The sequence below is a fragment of the Planococcus citri genome, chromosome 4 (assembly GCF_950023065.1).
Source record: "Planococcus citri chromosome 4, ihPlaCitr1.1, whole genome shotgun sequence".
Taxonomy (NCBI): domain Eukaryota; kingdom Metazoa; phylum Arthropoda; class Insecta; order Hemiptera; family Pseudococcidae; genus Planococcus; species Planococcus citri.
Window position 1 is genome coordinate 52,875,675 of NC_088680.1, and position 19,929 is coordinate 52,895,603.

At 32.3% G+C, this 19,929-nt stretch overlaps 6 protein-coding genes across 6 annotated transcripts in view; all 6 read right to left on the reverse strand.

The window, feature by feature from the left end:
- Positions 1-19,929, reverse strand: part of LOC135845876 (protein sneaky-like) — a 131,098-nt gene that overhangs the window by 96,464 nt on the left and 14,705 nt on the right. The window lies entirely within an intron of this gene.
- Positions 203-2,441, reverse strand: LOC135844854 (speckle-type POZ protein B-like). The gene is made up of 2 exons (XM_065363232.1): positions 2,159-2,441; positions 203-1,547 (listed from the first exon to the last, which is right to left on the reverse strand). The coding sequence occupies exons 1-2, from the start codon at positions 2,219-2,221 to the stop codon at positions 399-401; spliced, it is 1,212 nt and encodes a 403-aa protein (XP_065219304.1). The 5' UTR covers positions 2,222-2,441; the 3' UTR covers positions 203-398.
- On the reverse strand, positions 4,163-6,167 carry LOC135845879 (speckle-type POZ protein-like). Its single transcript, XM_065364728.1, has 2 exons — positions 5,744-6,167; positions 4,163-5,340 (listed from the first exon to the last, which is right to left on the reverse strand). The coding sequence occupies exons 1-2, from the start codon at positions 5,804-5,806 to the stop codon at positions 4,375-4,377; spliced, it is 1,029 nt and encodes a 342-aa protein (XP_065220800.1). The 5' UTR covers positions 5,807-6,167; the 3' UTR covers positions 4,163-4,374.
- On the reverse strand, positions 7,978-12,247 carry LOC135843995 (protein roadkill-like). Its single transcript, XM_065362068.1, has 3 exons — positions 11,926-12,247; positions 9,156-11,266; positions 7,978-8,687 (listed from the first exon to the last, which is right to left on the reverse strand). Exons 1-2 carry the CDS (start codon positions 11,986-11,988, stop codon positions 10,175-10,177), a joined length of 1,155 nt encoding a protein of 384 aa, XP_065218140.1. The 5' UTR covers positions 11,989-12,247; the 3' UTR covers positions 7,978-8,687; positions 9,156-10,174.
- LOC135845877 (protein roadkill-like) lies at positions 13,532-15,740 on the reverse strand. The gene is made up of 2 exons (XM_065364725.1): positions 15,479-15,740; positions 13,532-14,792 (listed from the first exon to the last, which is right to left on the reverse strand). Exons 1-2 carry the CDS (start codon positions 15,539-15,541, stop codon positions 13,725-13,727), a joined length of 1,131 nt encoding a protein of 376 aa, XP_065220797.1. The 5' UTR covers positions 15,542-15,740; the 3' UTR covers positions 13,532-13,724.
- Positions 17,138-18,742, reverse strand: LOC135844682 (speckle-type POZ protein B-like). Its single transcript, XM_065362993.1, has 2 exons — positions 18,406-18,742; positions 17,138-18,287 (listed from the first exon to the last, which is right to left on the reverse strand). Exons 1-2 carry the CDS (start codon positions 18,466-18,468, stop codon positions 17,202-17,204), a joined length of 1,149 nt encoding a protein of 382 aa, XP_065219065.1. The 5' UTR covers positions 18,469-18,742; the 3' UTR covers positions 17,138-17,201.

Sequence of the window (19,929 nt, forward strand, 5' to 3'; positions counted from 1 at the left end):
GTTTAAGACATTTTTTTCAGAATTAGGTGGTAACCTTCTGGAATTTATTGGCAAATTTGATCTTTTTCGTATGTAAGGTAATTATAATTCTTTTCAAAATTTCTCATAGGTAACATGAATTCTGATTTTGCTGGATTCTCATTCATAGGTAATTGTACTGTTTTTATTTCAAAGGAAGTATTAAGTTCAATCCTGATAATTTTCAATAATTTTAATTCTATTTTTACAGAGTTTATTTCATAAAGATTATATTAGTACATAATTATTAATGCGATACCTATCTACATATAAGGAAAGTCGTAACAAATTTTATAAATTCATCAATTCTCAATTTTTCAGTTCTGAACGAGTAAGTAGGTAAGTAAGTATATACACCAATTAACGAAATAGGTATCTTTCTACTTTAATTTGTTTGCTAAAGCAAGCTTACAAAATGATACACAGGGTAGGGATTTACTCAATCGTTGCGAAAAAATTTTACACATTTCGTCAACTAACTGAACATTATTAGGTACTGCCATACTCTTCCATTCGGTGGTATTCAACACCTGGATAGAGTTTTCAACGATAAAGTCAATCACTTTTGATTTCAAATCCTTCTCATGATGCTTATCCGCTAATATCAGCACATGAGCTGCGCTTTCAATAGATAATGTGTCAACCATTGATTGCAAAATAATTGTTTTCAACCCATTTAGCTTATATGCATCTGCTGCTGCATAAAGTCGATCGGCTAGTTCATCTGAAATTTGGCATTTTCCAGTGTAAATATATCGCAACACTTCATCCATAACATCTGCATCTATGTCGGTAATATCGATTCGAATTTTTTTATGTTTTTTATCACCGTGTTCAGTGTTTTTAAACATGGTTGCGAAAACTTCGCTACGTGCAGCTAAAATGACTCTATGAGCCCAATAATTTTTGCCATTCACTAGGAGCATGACGTCTGCAAAATCTGGATTTCCGAGTGACGAGCCAATGTTATCGGATAGAAGACATTTTGTGTAGTTAGGTTCTGGTGAGATCATGTTTTGTTGATCTGTCAAATTTCTGCGTGGAGAATAATAGTAGGATATCTCTACGGAAATAATGAATGGGTTTTTCTTTATGGACGGATTTCTGTTCATGTCGTCAAAATCGATGAAATGGCCCCATCGAATTTTCTCTCCCCCGGCATCAAGTACTAGAAAATCTTCCTTCGAATGTACCTCTCTTCCAAAGTCATCAAGAAGTGCAGCTTTGAGTTTCGCGAATGCTCTTCCAGCTTTACCGCCATCAACCAATTGAAAATCTAATGAAGTTTGGCTGTCAGAATAACGCTTGTTCTCATCCCAAAAAAAGTCAACTGTCCAATAGCATGTTTCATTTTCGGTAGTAGGAGTCATGTTCGTAGGTATGACATGCCAAAAATATCTTTTAAGAAGAATACGATCAATGCTCAAATTATATCTTACAGTGTGAAATTCTGCATTTGCATTCCAATCATTCCAATGAGGCCCATCGTTTTGTTTAGATAGCGTTCCAGGAGCAGCAATTGATCGATGCTGTAAAATACAGAAAATTCGTACCTATGATCCAATATTACATAGAATGCTTACGATTTAATAATATGAAAAAATAGCCTAGGTAGGCACTTCATCGTTAGAAAAATTAACCATATCCTATATTTAAGAAGACTTGTACCTACCTATGTGAAGTTCTTACGAGTATGGTAGTAGGTGAGTATAATTTCAAAGTAAGCATGTAGGTACCATCGAGGGTCCCAAACTACATACGAGTACATTACCTTATTTAGAGAAGAAATTCTGTACTGAAAAAAATTTCAAAATGAGCTTAGGCCCCTGATGTCATCACCCCTGATGTCATCAGCGGTCTCAAACGTTGAATTTTGGACGCAAGTTTTTATTGTTAAAAATTTTACTAAATTTATTTTTCTGGAGAATAAAAGCACGGATCAGTGTAAAATTCAACTTCTTGAGCACAATTTTTCTGTCTACAACTTTTACCAAGATATTTTTTTCAAGAGTGCATTGAATTTTGAAACTGAAAGTTTTGAAGAAGGAGCGATATGAAGATTTTTAGAGAAGCTTTAAAGTTTAAATTGTAATTTTCTCTATATTCAAATTTACGATATATGTGTAGGTAATGTTCTTACTTGAATAAAAATCAAACAAACGAACGGAAACAGTAAAACTGATTTTTTGATCGACAAAATCATATTAAAAACGAAAATCACGATCAAACAACTTTAAAATGATGAATAAATCAGCGTCCAGTTGAATATTTTGTCGATGAATGATGAGAAAATAAATGATTAAACGTAGATGGAAATGAAATGGATCCTTATGGATATGTTGATTAAGACTATTTTTCAATTTCAGACCCGGAAACTGTCTCTTTCACATGCATATTATCTTTAATTATTTACATCGATTAAAATGTATTCATTTTCAGTTTACATTGAGCAATGAGTAATTGAATCTCGAATAATTAGACTTACACTACACTTATCTAAAAATAAGTTAATTAATTTATTCTATGTATAGTTTTCATTTTCAGACTCGAAAACTGTATCTACCAATTCTACGTATCATGTTCGATTATCTATATCGATTAAAATCAGACTTTGGATTAGAACGTTTCTTGAAGAAAGCTTCTTTTCCTTAAAAATTCCTAATTTTGAATTTCCCATCTAAAACTTACTCAACCGGATGTGACAAGACATCGGTCGTGTATTGAAATGACATACGAGAGTCTTTCGCGAAAAACAAGTCAACATTACTCCCTCCCTCGAAGCCACTCATCTCTGTCAAATACATACAAAATATTTATTCAGTTCTACATATTAGGTAAGCATTCAAATCTCTTCTCCATAATCATGAAGATATGAACCAACAACGACAATGAACTGCACCCAACAAGGAAAGATTTTCAAGCTCGAAAATTGTAAATTTATAATACAATTTTTAGAAAATCAAAAATTGTTGATTGTTGAAGCTCAAAACCTTTATCGTAGTATCTATTAATTTCCGCATTCATTTTTTTCATCGCGATTTTTTGAAATTAAAAATCATTTTGTAGCCCTTTCAATTTGCAAGTCAGGCAAAAAGTCATAATAGGTAACTTACTTGTTTATTTTTCAAAGTTTGCACTACCCCCCCCCTTCACAGGGCAAAATTGGATTTTGAATCTTAGATTTTGAAAACGTATTTTGCCTTTCAATTTTCCAAATAGGCAACTTGTTCATCTTATGTTGTTTTTTTTACTCGTATACCCTCTTATCTCCAAATCTGAACTTCTGAAGTTTGTGCTACCAGTCCCCCCTACCCCCCGGACATCCTGTAGATCCTTGTTCGGGGATTTTTTTGTCAGTTTCGAGGTTTCTGTCTTGAAAAAAATATGTAGGTAACTACGAGTGGGACATGATTTTTCAATTTTTTTGAGATGTTTTCAAGCAGTGTAATTGCATATTATGTTATTTTCAGGGGTCATGATTGTTGAAAAACCAAAAATTAACCAAATTCATCACTTACCTGAATTTAAACAAAACCAAAAACCAACATTTTCTATTTTCCTGTGGTTAACATGACCAATTATAATTAACCAATTAAAATGTATTTTGGCAAATTTCTAACAACACAAAAAATTTTCAAGTTCGATTTTAGTTCATTTTCATTTTCAATTTTGTTTTTTTTTATGTCATGAATAAATCATTGAATTTATTGCAAATTTGAATAAAAATAAAAGCAATAAAAACGCTTCAAATTACCAAAAACTTCGGAAATTTTAGTAAAAGTAGGCAAAAACCAAGTTGAAAATTGTTTTTAAAAAGTGAAACCACCAAAAAAAACAAAAAACAAAAACAAAGTGAGCTTAATATTTCCACTTGCTCACTTCACAATCAAAAAATAAAAAAATCAATACCTACTCACATATATATTCAAATACTGATCAAAAATTCAACCCAAAAACCAAAAATGAAAACTATTCGAATGGTACCTCTAATAACCTACATATTTTAGCTGACCTTTTCATTGAATTTGAGTTAGAATCAGAAAAACTGAGCAAACGCAACTTTTTGTGGGCAAAGAACCATTTCAACAATTCCATGTAGGCTACATATCAGCTAAAGTATACTGATAAAAAATTATTGAATGTGGATATTTTAATCAGAATTTATTTACTGTTTGAGAACACTATCTTGTACCTATCAGTCATTCGTACGCATTACAGAATGATGTATATTTACAGCAGAATTCACCGGTATAATAAGCAGTAGGAAAGTGCATTGCAGAAATGCATGCGTCAATTTTTTAATTTTAAAAATGCATACAGAAACGCTATTCAGGAGAGGAGGATTCAGATTTACGCTCAGCCCAAGGGATCTGCGGATGATCTGCCGGGTAATTTCCTGTTTTTACGCAAGTGGAAACGCTTCTCAAATGCTGCTTGGGATAATGCATCAGCCATTGATTCCAAAACAATTGTTTTCAGCTTATCTAGCTTATATGCATCTGCTGCTGCATAAAGTCGCTCTGCTAGTTTCGCTGAAATCTGACATTTTCCTGTGTAAATGTATCGCAACACTTCATTCATAACGTCCGCATCTATGTCAGTAACATCGATTCGATTTTTTTCATGTTTTTTATCACCGTGTTCAATGTTTTTAAACATGCTTGCAAAAACTTCACTACTTGCAGCCAAAACAGCTCCATGGGCCGAATAATTTTTGCCTTTCGCTAGTAACACGACGTCTGTAAAATCTTCATTTTCCAGTAAAGAGCCAATGTTATCGGATGGAAGACATTTTGTGGTGTTGGGATCGGGTGAGATCGTGTTTTGTTGATCTCTACTCGTAAAATTGCTGCATCGATAATAATAAGATATCTCTAAAGAAATAGTGAATGGATCTTTCGTCACGAACGGATTTCTCAAAACGTCGTCAGGCTTGATGAAGTTTTCCCATAGAATTTCATCTTTCCCAACTCTAAGCTCTTGCAATTCTTCCCTTGATCGCACCTCTCTTCCGAAGTCATCAAGAAGTGTAGCTTTGAATTTCGCGACTGCATTTCCAGCTTTACCGCCATCATCCAATTTTAAAGCTAATGACATACCACTGTTCTCGGGATGGCCGTATTCATAACCAATACTAAACTCGACTATCCATTTGCATGTTTCATTAGGTGTCATTGATGTCGATTCCTCATATATGGAACCAAAACAACGTGATTTAATATCTATACGATCCCTCTTCAAATTATATGTTACGTTGTGAAATTCTGCAGCTGCACTCCATTCGGTCCCGGTCTCATAGTTTTGTTTAGCATTTGATCGATGCTGCAAAATACATACAAAAAATTCGTATAATCCGATATTATTAGGTACCTAGAATGCTTGCAATTCAATGACATAGAAAAACAGCCCAGCTACTTCATCTTTGGAAAAATTTACTACAACGTAGGTAATTTTTTTGTGTAAGTATAAAATTTTACTAAATTCAATTTTCTGGAGGAATGCACAAGTCATGAGTAAAATTTTGTCGTAATTAACATATTGAGCACAATTTTGCTCTCTGCCAGTTTTTTCAGGAAATTTTTTCAAGAACGCATTTAATTTTGCCTTGGAATGTTTTCGAGAAAGAGAGCTGAGATTTATGAAGATTTTTAGACAACCTTTAAAGATTAAATTGCGATTTTCTATCCTAAAAAATACTATAATATAGTGTAAGTAATCTTCTTACTTGAATAAAAGTCAAACAAACGAACGGAAACAGTAAAACTGATTTTTTGATCGACAAAATCATATTATTGAAAACGAAAATCACGACCAAACAACTTCAGAACGATAAAATAATCAGTTTATAAAATTATATACTTCGATTCCTTCCAGTTGAATGTTTCTTCTCAAAACGATGAGATGAGAAAATGAACGATTATATTGATGAAATGGATCCTTATGCATTTATGTTGATTAAGACCTTTTTTAATTTTCAGACCCGGAAACTGTCTCTTTCACATGCATAATCTTTAATCTTTAATTACGTTGATTAAAATGTATTGATCTTCAGTGTATATTAAGCGATGAGTAATTTTTCGTATCATTAGACTTATACTCATCTAGAAATAAGTCGATAATCCTACGTAGTTTTCATTTTCAGACTCGGAAACCATCTCTATCAGAAACATTATTTATTTAATTGCCTACTAAGTACATTGATTTGATTGAATAAAATTTACTTATTTTCTGTTTACATCGAGCAATGAGTAGGTAATTAAAATTCGTATCATTATATCTAAGTAGATATAGGAATGTTGATTGATTTCTCGGGAATCGAAATGATTAAAATACATTCATGTTTTATACAATATCGAAATTTCCTATATTACAACACACTTTTCACTATGGTATCATTTCGATAAGATTCCCGGAATTCATTTTTTTCCTGAAACTTTATCTAACACTCAAAGAATTCAATGAAAAAAATTATGAATTTTGAAAACACATGACAGGATAAGAATAGCAAAATTTACTGCATTTTAGGAAGGTAGGCTCATTTGGTTGTTATAATCGGGTGCTTCCTGCTTTGAGTTGGTATTACATAGGTACTAAAAGTTAGAAACCTACTACCTACCTAACTGAGTTGTCATTTGATACATATTCAATCGTCGAGAAATTCACCTGCTAGATGAACATTTTTATGTCAGCATATTTTTCCATTCTGTAGTAAGTAGGTACCTATTCAAAACTTGAACAGAGTTTTCAACAATGAAATCGATTGTCCTCGATTTCAATTTATTCGAATGTTTGAACAAACCTTTCTCTCAAAATTTTCCAAGTTAATCAAAACCTGAAAAAGAGAATACTCCAAAAAAAAACTCTTCAAAAAAGAATTATACCCCGCCCTCTCCCCGATTCCTAATGAACTTACTCCATGAACAAGAGGTAAAAATTTCAGTAAGAAAATTAAAAACTACCTACCACTTCACCAGCTGGTATGAGACAAGCAATGAAACAGCTATAATGAGCAAAAAATTTGGGGGCTGACAAATCTTCCAGACTCCAGGGTCAGGTTAAAATATTAAACTTATTTGAGGGATCTGTCTGCCCCAAATTTTTTGCTCATTATAACTATTTCGTTGCTTGTCTCACTTCAGACAAAGCTGCAGCTTCGAATAGGGCACAAATCACGCTGAAATTTTGTTCAAATATACTTTGAACATTGTAGAAGTGCCTTTTGATATACATACATCGATCCCAGCTTTTGTTTGGTTGTACTTAGAATAAATATACTCCTCATTTTTTCAAAATTTGTCATTTTTCAGCATCTTTAGACTCAGCTCAAGCTTGATGTAATTGGGCTACAAAGCTCAATTTTTGCATGAACATCAAGTTTGTAGTGGAGAAGTGCCTTTTGATATTTTGGGTCAATTTTGAAAATTTTGGGGCCCAAAAAGGGGGGGGTGCAGGGTCAATTTTCAAAAAATTTGCAATTTTATACCCTTAGTCAGTAATGGATAACAAATCAAAGCTATATTCCAAATTTCATCAAAATTGGTTTAGCCAATCCTTCTAACTTTGAGTGAGACTTTTAACAACAATTTCGCCAAAATGACAAAAAAACTGGGTACTTGAAACTTCGCGAATTTTCATCATACAAAAATTATTTTTATATATTCTGAAAGGTCTTTGAAAAATAAGAAAAAAAGTATTCTTGTGTTTTTCAAAATAAATGCACAGTTTTTGAGAAAATTGCGTTGGAAATATCGCCGCTAACATGAATGAAATAGTTTGAGAATATAACTCCGTTGGTGTTGCCGTTTCATGACGCGTTTGGAATCGTGGGAGGGCGGGGTGGCAACACTACCGCGTCGCCTGATAAATAATAGTGCTCGTAATACCCACTGATCCTCTCATGATAGTGGATATAAAATAGATTGAATCAAGAGCAACCATTTCAAAAAAAATTCTGCTTTTTGAAAAAAATTTTTACTTTAAATTTTAAGGGTAAATTATACATATATTTTCATCATTAACTACTTACAGCATTTTTACAAATTAAATAGGTACAATTTTTAAAACAAAAGTAAAACAATACTAAATGGAATTTTACACGAACCTCTGATAAAGGTTTATAGGTACTTTCTGAGCATAAGATCCCATAGAGGATTTTCCAATGTATTTTTATAGAATTTTATAGAATCATGTTTCCATGGGTAGGTAGGCGTAAAGTTACTGCAGGATATCTGGAAGGAAATAGTCAATGTGTTATTTACTAGTAATTGGTTTAGAAAATTATCATCCGTCTTGCAAAATTCGTCCCACTCGATTTTATTTCTTCTCGCAAAGATTTCTTGGCATTTTTCCTCTGATCTCACCTCCTCCAGTTGGTTATTGATAATGGAGGCTTTGACTTTTACGATTGCTTTTTCAACAAGAGCTTTGCTTAATTGGACTAATAACCGGATATTTTTTATATCACTATCCAAAAATAATCCCACAGACCAAATAAATACTGTATTTCGTGAAGTTTTTGGAAAAACACCAGTATTGATAGAATATCTCGAGGGAAAAAAATTATGAAGCGTCCAATTGAATCTTAGTTCGTATGGTTCTGCGTCAGAACTCCACATAATCAAATTGTGTTCTTTCAATAGAATTGCAGGAGCTGCGATGGTAGATTGATGCTGTAAAGTAGATATGATATTCATTAATTATAAGTGTAAAGATTGAAAAGTTTGCAATTTTCATCTCACCAAACAGGGGCCCACTCTTTCAAAGTGGAATCAATTTGTAGGAGAGGCGACAATTTTGAAAGGCTTGAGATGAGTACTTACCTACCTACCTATCAATTTCTCAATCGTTCAAGAATCTATTTGGGAAATTTTAAGACCCTCAATACGTATTCTACGTTTTTTTCTCCCCTTTCCCCGAATATAATTCCGAAATTATTGATAGAAAGTTATTTATCAAATTTAATGCATATTACGAGTATAATCCTCATAATAAAGATAATAGCAAAAACAGTGCAATTCATTATTTATAGATTTTTACCCAGGTAAGCAAATATCTTTTTCCTTATCTTCCGATGTACGGAACAGAGAATAAAAATATATTCTAGCGCTGTTGTAAAAATGTATAGGTAATCTTCTTACTTGAATAAAAATGAAGACCGCAAAGGGGAATAATGTAAACCAGTTCTTATTCAACACGTTCATATTCACTCAGGTAAATGGAAAAAAATCTATCTCGACTAAATAATTTCAAAATAGTGGATAACTCTGTTCATAAAATCACATCGACTTATTTCAGTTGAATCATTTTTTGTTTATAAGGTTGAATAAATAAACTGTTGAAAATACCTTATCTGTATTAAGTAATATCAACTTGTTTTTAATTTAATGCACCCATGGAATTGACTTTATCAAACGTATATTCAAGTGATTATGGATTGATTAAAAATACACCTAATTATTTCGTAAATTCATATTTATCAAAGCAACGAATGAGTAATTGAATTTCTCGATAAGATTTCAGACGAAAACCATTTATATTTATGCAATCATTTCTCTGATAATCGTTCAATCATCTTCAGTTGTTTTATCAATTTTGAGTCCAGTCAATTTGAGAATGAACAAATCTAATTTATGCCAACAAAACTTTTACCATAAATTTTTTCGAGTTTTCAAAATTGATAATATTGCCAAAAAAATTGGCACCACTTTGTTCCAAAATATTCCCCCCTGTTTCAGGAATGATCTTTTGATGTTTCAGCGTGATTAATGCAAAAACTTCTTTGAACTGTGAAGTTTGAATTTTCGAAAACAAATTGAAGAATTTCTTAAGCGATAGGCTCAACCTTTTAATGTTATGAATAATGCATTTATTATTTTCTTATAAAATACGAGTATCTATACACTTCTAAATAAAATTGAAGACAGTATGGGTGAAAAATAGAATTTTCAATTTGATCTAGATCTTCCAAAATTTAAAGATAGGTACTTAGACAGTTTTACAAAATAATTTTTTTGCTAGTTTCGAAAAATTACACTAGGTATAATACATATCTATCTAATTAATTTTCATTTTCAAAGCTCAACTTCACTCACTTGGTTGTTAATTATCAACACTCTGTGCACCAGTTCCTATAATCGGGTGCTTTGAGTTGGTATTACTAAGTTGACTGAGTTTTCTTTTGATAAATATTCAATCGATGCGCCAATTTTTGAATCAATTCACCAGCTAGATGAACATTTGACGTCAGCATATTCTTCCATTCCGTGGTATTCAATACTTGAACAGAGTTTTCAACGATGAAATCGATCGCTCTCGATTTCAATTCATTCGAATGGTGAGTATCTGCCAATTGCAGCGTATTGATTGCATTTTCAACTGACAATGATCCTTCCAACAATTTCGAACACGATTTTTTCAACCCATCTAGCTCGTATTCATCAGCTACGACTAATAATCTGTCCGCTGATCTGTTTATAGCTTCACATTTACCAGTGTAAATGTATTGTAACATTGCTTTCATTACGTCTTCATCAAAATATGTACCATTCATTATGATTTTATTTCGTTTTTTACCATCTTCCTCGTCCAAGTCTTCGAACAAGCGTGCGAAAACTCTACTACGAGCAGCCAAAACAGCTTTATGAGCTAAATAACTTTTACCATTAACCGATAACTTCACATCTGCGAATTTAGGATTTTCTAGCAATGAATTCAAGTTATCGGATAGATCACATTTTATAATATTGCGATCGAGTGAGCTATCCGGCATCCTAAGGTTGCTGCATTGAATAAAACAGGATATTTGCAGGGAAATAGTCAATTGATCGTCCACTAGCGATTGATTTCGAAAATCATCATCAATCTTGCAGAATTCGTCCCACGTAATTCTATTTTTGTTCACAACGAGTTCTTCAAATTTTTCTTTTGATCGAACCTCTCTGAGTTGGTTATCGATAATAGAGGCTTTGACTTTTACGACCGCTTTTCCAAAAGATCCTTTGTTTAATCTGACATATAAATTGATATATTTTCCTGTGCTATTACTACTCAAATCTAATCCTACTATCCAGGAAAACTTTGTATTTTGGGAAGTTGGAAATTGCTTAAATTTTAAAGCATTTCCTGACAGGGAACTAAAATTAGAAATCGTCCAATTGTATCTTATTTCGTATGGTTCTACGTCAGAATTCCACAAAATTAAATTGTCTTCTTTCAATAGCGTTGCAGGAGTTGCATTTGTAGATTGATGCTGTAAAGTAAGTATGATAGCTATTATAAGTACAAAGGTTGAAACGTTTGCAATTTTCATCTCATAAAAAGTGGTCTACTCTTTTAATGAGCGTTAATAATTAAATATACCTATGTGAAATTTTCATTTTCTGGTAGTGTAACAGCAAAATATCAAATAAAGTAAGTGGTCGGATTGTCTTGAAAGAGAGGAAAACTGAAATTTGCCCGCAGAATAAATTTCTAGGAGGGGTCACAAATTGAAATGATTCAGATGAGCACCTTTTTTCCTTTTTTTCTGACAAAATTGTCTGTTATTACACAATACCATCAGAAACTTTACTTATCGTTTCATCAATCGTTTATATGAATCTACATGGAAAATATTAAGACTCTCAATAAGTGTTTTACGTACCCCCTCCCACCAATATAAATTTAAACTATAATGGATACATAAAAAGGTATTTTTCAAATTTAATCAATTTTCCTTATAAAAAAGATAGGTAATCGTGAAAAAAAAATGCAATCCATTAATGTCAAAAACTGTCCACTTCAGATTTCCGCCTACGTTAAGTATACCTTTCATATGTATATATCGTTTCCTTATCTTCCAATGTACGATATAGAGATTTAAAAAATATTCTACTCAGCCCTGTTGTATAAAATGTATAATATTCTTACTTGAATAAAAATGAAGACCGCAAAGGGAAATAATGTAAACCAGTTCTTATTTAACACATTCATATTCACTCAGATCAATAGAAAAAATCTATCTCGACCAAATAACTTAAAACGATAAATATAATTCTGTTCATAAAATCACATCGACTTATTCCAGTTGAATCATTTTGTTCATATGGTTGAAAAAATAAACTGTTGAAAATACAATATCCCTATTAATATCAACTTTTTTTCAATTTAATCTACCAGAAAGTGCCTTCATCAAAAGTATATTAACGTAAATAGGATTGATTATAAAAATAAACCTAATCGTTTTTCAAACTTTTATTTATCAAAGCAATTAAAGAGTAGCTGAATTTCTCAATAAGATTTCTGACAAATGCCATTAGATTTATACATTAATTTCTTTGATAACCGTCCAATCAACTTCAGCTGTTTCGTAAATTCTGAGTTCAGTTGATGAAGAAAATAAGTATTTGGTAAGTATAGTTGTGAGGAATACCACTCTGATGAGCATGTACGAGGTCATTATGATCCGAAGAAAAAGTGATTTTCCAAGAAGGGGACCCATAGCACGAATTGGTCGATTTTTTAAAACACCTTACCCACTGAATTGATCGTAAATGAAAAGGACACATACATATGTGGGTGGGGCATATAGCTGGGCTCAGATAACAAAATTAATTAGATGTTAATAATATTGCATAACCAGTTCTGAGTTCACCGTAAATACGTGTCATGATCTACTTCATATCAATTTGAATTAAAAATTGAAGTCCAAAGTTCCAATTTTGTGTGGATTTTTTTACAAGTAATTTTCTTTGATGATCTGGGAAATCATCATCATATTTTCGCCTAACCCTTTTCTAAGGGGCGGAATAAGATTCTCGTAAAACATTAACAGATTTACTGGCAAATAAACTACATATTTTTACATAGTCATTTATTTTTGAAGGTTTATTATATCATAATACTAGTTGAACTCATGAAGTAGGCAGATAGAATTGGATGTAGAAAATGTCCAGGTCTGATCTGATCATTTTCCGTCAAGCTCAAAGCTATTATTGAACACCTTATTTTACTCAGATTTTTCATCGATTTGTTGATACTGATTTTTTTCTCTCAAAAATAGGTATAAGCATTAGGGTAGATCTCCAAAAAAAAAAAAAAAAAAAAAAAAAAAAACTGTCAGCAGTTTTTGACCAAATTGAGCAGAAACCTCCGTTTTGAATTGACAGTTAATAGTCGGGACAATTTTTAGCTCCAGAGATGTCTCTGAAGGGGTGATGTGAGCCCTCAAAGATGTGTCATTTCGAAAAAAACGCTGTTTTTTGGCTCCTGTCACTACCTAACCAGTTTTGGAAAAAATTGCTCAGTTACAAATGGAACTATTTGAGATTCTGCTTCAATCTGGGCCACGAACGTCAAAATTAATGTTCTTCGAGAATTAAAAAATTACCTATTGCCTGGATGAACAAAATCGAATTCAAGTTGTTAACTTTGCTTTATTTTTTCATTATCTTCTTCGTTTATTGATATTTACTTACGTCTTATGTAAGGTATGTCAGCACACGTTTAAAAGAGCAATAAAAAAAATGACAACATAAAATTTACCAATTTACTTTATTCCAAAAATTTATACTACACATAATATCAGTAATATCTAATTTACCTTCAAAGTCGATTTCACTCACTTGGTGGTTAATAATTAACACTCCGTGTCCAAATTCCTATTATGGGGGAGGGGAGGCTTTATGTTGGTGCTAATTATTGGTATTAGTTAACTGACGTGTGAGTTGTCATTTCATACTCATACTCAATCGTTGCGCCAATCTTTGAATTATTTCATTAGCTAGATGAACATTTGATATCAACATATTTTTCCATTCTGTGGTACTCAGCACTTGAACTGAGTTTTTAACGATGAAATCGATCGCCTTCGATTTCAACTCATTCGAATGGCGGGTATCCGCCAATTGCAGCGTATTTATTGCATTTTCAACTGACAATGATCCTTCCAACAATGTCGAACACGAGTTTTTCAACCCATATAGCTCATATTCATCAGCTACGACTAATAATCTGCCCGCTAATTTGTTTACAGCTTCACATTTTCCAGTATAAATATATTGTAACATTGCTTTCATTACGTCTTCATCAAAATATGTACTATTCATTATGATTTTATTACGTTTTTTACCATATTCCTCGTCCAAGTCTTCGAACAAGCGTGCGAAAACTCTACTACGAGCAGCCAAAACAGCTTTATGAGCTAAATAACTTTTACCATTAACTGATAACTTCACATCTGCGAATTTGGGATTTTCTAGTAATGAATTCAAGTTATTGGATAGATCACATTTTACAATATTGGGTTCGAATGAGCTGATAGGCGTAAAGTTGCTGCATTGAATAAAACAGGATATTTGCAGGGAAATAGTCAATTTATCGTCCACTAGCAATTGATTTCGAAAATCATCATCTATCTTGCAGAATTCGTCCCACTTAATTTTATTACCGTTCACAACGAGTTCTTCCAATTTTTCTTTTGATCGGACCTCTTTGAGTTGGTTATCGATAATGGAGGCTTTGACTTTTACGATTGCTTTTTCAAAAGAAGCGTTGCTTAATCTGACATATAACTCGAAATTTTCTTTACGATTGTTCAATTCAAATCCTACTATCCAGGAAAACTTTGTATTTTGGGAAGTTGGAAATTCCTTACATTTGAAAGAATATGCTGACAGGGAACTAAAATAAGGAAGCGTCCAATTGTATCTTATTTCGTATGGTTCTACGTCAGAAGTCCACAAGATCAAATTGTCTTCTTTCAATAGCGTCGCAGGAGTTGCATTTGTAGATTGATGCTGTAAAATACGTAATGATATTCATTATAAGTGTAAAGATTGAAACGTTTGCAATTCTTACTTATTTCACAAAAAGTTGAACACTTTTTCAATGAGCATTATTAATCAAATACCTTGGTGAAATTCTCATTCTCTGGAAGTGCAACCCCTAAGATACGAGCCAACCAAGAAAGGGGGCGGCTTGTCTTGAGAAAGAGGAAGGGAGAAATTTGCCCATGGAATTGATTTGTAGGAGGTGTCACAAATTGAAAGACTTGAGATGAGTACCTACATAACCATTGATTTTTCAATTGTTTAGGAATCTACTCGCAAAATTGTAAGACTCTCAATAAGTATTTGAAATTTTTCATCCCCCCCCCCCCCACCTACAATATGTACTTAAACTACGGATGAAAAGATATTGTCGAATTTAATCCATAATCTTCTTTATAAAGATAATCGTGAAAAAAAAATACAATCTATCAAAATGCAATTATAAGAAACTAGGGGGCTCCGCCCCTGGGCCACTTCGCAGCCCCAACCCCCGGCTCGTTATAAGAAATAAGTTGAAAATTGTCTACTTTGGATTCAGATTTCTACCTAGGATGATCACATATTTGTTTCCGTATCTTCCAATGTACGGAACAGAGAATATAAAAAAAATATTCTAGCGCTGTTGTATAAATGTATAATACCTATGTTCTTACTTGAATAAAAATGAAGACTGCAAAGGGAAATAATGTAAACCAGTTCCTATTTAACACATTCATATTCACTCAAATTAATAGAAAAAAAATCTATTTTGACCAAATAATAATTTTAAAATGATGGATAATTCTGTTCATAAAATCACATCGACTCATTCCATTTAAATATTTGTTCATAAGGTTGAAAGAATAAACTGTTGAAAATATGTATCTTATCCCTATTAATATCAACTTGCTTTCAATTTAATGCACCCGGAAATACCTTCATCAAAAGTATATAATATTCATCTAATCGGATTGATTAAAAATAGTTCTAATCATTTTTTAAATTCGTATTCATCAAAACAACGTACGTATGAGTAATTGAGTAACTGAATTTCTTGATAAGATTTCTGACAAACCCATTAGATTTTACATTTATTTCTCTGATAATCGTTCAATCATCTTCAGCTGTTTCGTAAATTCTGAGTCTTGTTAATGATAATACCTATCAAGATAAGGTATTTGGATTGTATAGTTGTCAAGAATACCATCCTGAGATGAGCATACGAGGTCATTAAGATCTGAAGTAGAAGTGATTTTTCAGGAAGGGGACCAATAGCACGAATTGGTCCATTTTTTAAAACACTTTACCCACTGAATTGATCCTAAATGAAGAGGACACATACATAATGTAAAGCATATAGGTATAGCTGGGCTCAGATAAAAATATAAATTGGATGTTAATAAAATTGCATAACTAGTTTGCCGTAAATACTCGTACGTGTCATGATCCACTTCATATCAACTTGAATTGAAAAATGGAAGTCTAAAGTTCCAATTTCGTGTGGATTTTTTTTACAAGTAATTTTCTTTGATGATCTGGGAAATCATTATCATATTTTCGCCTAACCCTTTTCAAAGGGGCGGAAAAAGATTCTCGTAAAACATTAACAGATTTACTGGGAACTACAAATTTTTACATAGTAACTTATTTTTGAAGGTTTATTATATCATAAGACTAGTTGAACTCAGAGAAAATCTGTTTTCTTGCAATGAACAAATTTAATAATGCCATTAAAACTTTAACCTGATCAAATAGACAGACGGAATTGGATTTAGATAATGTCCAGATCTGCATGGATCTCATCAGATCCATGATCTAATCAGTTCTCGTTAAGCTCAGAGCTATTATTGAACACCTTATTTTACTCAGATTTTTCATCGATTTGTTGACATCAATTTTTTTTTTCAAAAATATAAACGTTGATGTAGATCTCAAAAAAAAAAAATGTCAGCAGATTTTGACCAAATTCCGCAGAGACCTTCGTGTTAAATTGAAAGTTACTTAGAACATTTTTTAGCTCCATGTGAGCCCTCAATGATGTGACATTTTCGAAAAAAAGCGCGGTTTTTTCGCTCCTGTCACTACCAAACCTGTTTTGGAAAAAATTGCTCAGTCACAAATGGAAGTATTTGAGATTCTACTTCAATTTGCACTACTAACGTCAAAATTTATGTTTCTCAAGAATTAAACAATTAGGTACCTATTGCCTGGATGAACAATATCGAATTCAAGTCGTTAATTTTGCATTTTTTTTTCATTGCCTATTCTTTTGACATATACGTCTTATGTAAGGTAAGCCTACGCTGAAAAAAGAAAAAAAAAGAAATGACATCTTGAAATTCACCAATTTACTTTGTTCCAAAAATTAATTCCACAAAAATTATAGGTATTCTATTATCACAGTAACTTAGGTAAATCTTTCCATTTACTGAATAGTCGAGCAAATAATTGACACATTTCATTAAGTAGCTGAGCATTGGACGCTACAGTACTTTTCCATTCAGTTGTATTGAAAACTTGCTCCACGTTTTCAACAATAAACTCCATCGTCTTGGATTTCAAATCTTCGTCGTGATACTTGTCTGCCAAAACCAACACATTTGCTGCATTTTCAACCGATATCGCTTCAATCATCGATTGCGAGCTAAGTGTTTTCAACTCATCTAGCTGAAAATTATTCGCAGCCGAAAATAATCCCTCAGCTAGTTCGTTTAGTTTCTCACATTTTCCGGTGTAAATATACCGTAACGTTTCGTTCATAATTTCTTCATTTATGCTTTGACTGCTTGTAGTGTTAATTCTGATGTGTTTGTAGTTTTGCCCACTCTTATAAATATCTTCAAATATATTTGCAAAAACTGGACTGCGTGAAGCCAAAATAGCTCTGTGGACCGGATATTCTTTATTATCATTATTTAAATATAGTACAGCGTCTGCAAATTTGGTATCCCCAAGTAATGAGCCTAAGTTATCGGACAGATAACATTTGGTGACATTGCGTTCACTTGGGATATTGGTACATCGAGAGTAATAGTAGAAAATTATCTCCACAGAAATGGTAATTCGTTCATGTATTAATTTACTATAATCAAACTCGGTGTTGGTGAAAAATTTCTCCCACTTGATTTCCCTAGTCTTACAGCCTACTACAGTCGGAAGTTCTCTCAACTCTTCTTGTGATCGTACTTCATTCATTTGCTTATCGTAAAGAGTAGCTTTGAATTTGGCAATCACATTTCCAATTTTACCATCGTCGTTCAATTGGAAGCTTAAAGAAAGGCATTTATCCATATAATGAAAATATGATTTTACTGTCCATTTGTACGTCTCATCTTCAGTAGTTGGAATATCAATAACAGTACATCCTATCAACGGAACAGCAGTCCAATTGTATTTTATTGTGCGAAATTTGGCATCTGCATTCCATAGAATTAGATTCTTTCGTTGTGATAAAATTGTTGAAGCTGCGTTTGTTGGTTGATGCTGTAAATTAACGATAGATATACTCGTAAGACAAGTACATATATATCGTCTCCTTATCTTATAATGTACGGAATAGAGATTTAAAAAATATTCTAGTGTGGTTGTCTAATGTTCTTACTTGAATAAAAATGAAGACCGCAAAGGAGAATAATGTAAACCAGTTCTTATTTAACACATTCATATTCACTCGCAGATCAATGGAAAAAATCTATCTTGACAAAATAACTTTATAAAAAGATGAATAATTCTGTTCATAAAATCACATCAACTTTTTCCAGTTAAATATTTGTTCGTAATGTTGAGAAATAAACTGTTGAAAACATGTACCTTACCATTATTAATATAAACTTGTTTTTAATTTAATGCACCAGGAAATGCCTTCATCAAAAGTATTCATGTAATTGGATTGATTAAAAATAAGCCAAATCATTTTTTCAATTTTAATTCATCGAATCAACTAACGAGTAATTTTAATTTCTTGATAAGATATCTAACAAAAGCCATTAGATTTATGCATTAATTTCTCTGATAATTGTTCAACAATCTTCAGCTGTTTCGTTTTCAGTCAGTGAAAATATCGAGTAGGGTCACGGGTGGTTAGTTGTCAAATTGCGTTTTTAAAAGGATACATGAACGCTATCTCCGCGAAACCTTCATAATAACTCCATGCTATACCTGCTAATGTTCCAACATGCAAAATTGGAAACATAGCTTTTTATTTGGGGATACAGTTTTGAAAAAAGTGATTTTACAGGTGCGAAGTTACATATGTTAAATTGGAACTTTTCGTTTTTAAACATCAAAAATTTGTCAAAAGTAAATAAATTATACATCAATTTAAAGGAAATTTTATCACGGATTCAGTAATCACATGTTCAATTACAAAAAAATTTGAAATGAATAGAATTTTTTGGTACAAAGATGAAAACCAAGAAGTTGTTAGTTGTCAAAAAAGGGAGTAAGGTAAACCCGGGTGAGATGCCGCACCGGGAGAGATGCCGCACCTTCAATTTTGGTATGTTGGCAACACTGATTCGAAAATCCAACTGTGTAGAAACATACCTTATACCCAACTACCTTACATGCAACAAAAATATTTCGCCGACCTAACATATTTTGGTCTGTGGAAATCCTTGAAGTTGAAAAGTGATGAAATTTTTTGAAGAATCAATTTTCATGATTTTTAAAACAAAAATTTTCGTTCAAAATACATTCTGAAATTGGTTTTCAAATAGTCCAATGGAAAGTACATTTAATATAGATTAATTTGAGCTATACAACTTTTTCAATATCAAATGATTTGTGAGATCAATTTACGAAAAAAGAAAAAGTCTCAAAATGGGAGAGATGCCGCACATGTGTGCAGGGAGAGATGGCCTATGAAAATTTCATAGTTATAATAATGCTTTTAATTTTTTTAATGGAATTTTTTAAATTTAAGCTCACAAGACACATCCAACATAGAAGACTACTTCTGTGACTTCTGCTCATCTCAAATTTCAAAAAAAAAAATTTCAATAAATTTTCAATTATTTACATGCAAAATCCCATAAGCCATCTCACCCATACACATGGGAGAGATGGCCAAAAAATTTTTTTTTTTATTTTTCAAAAAAATCGAAAAATTATTGACCAAAAAAAA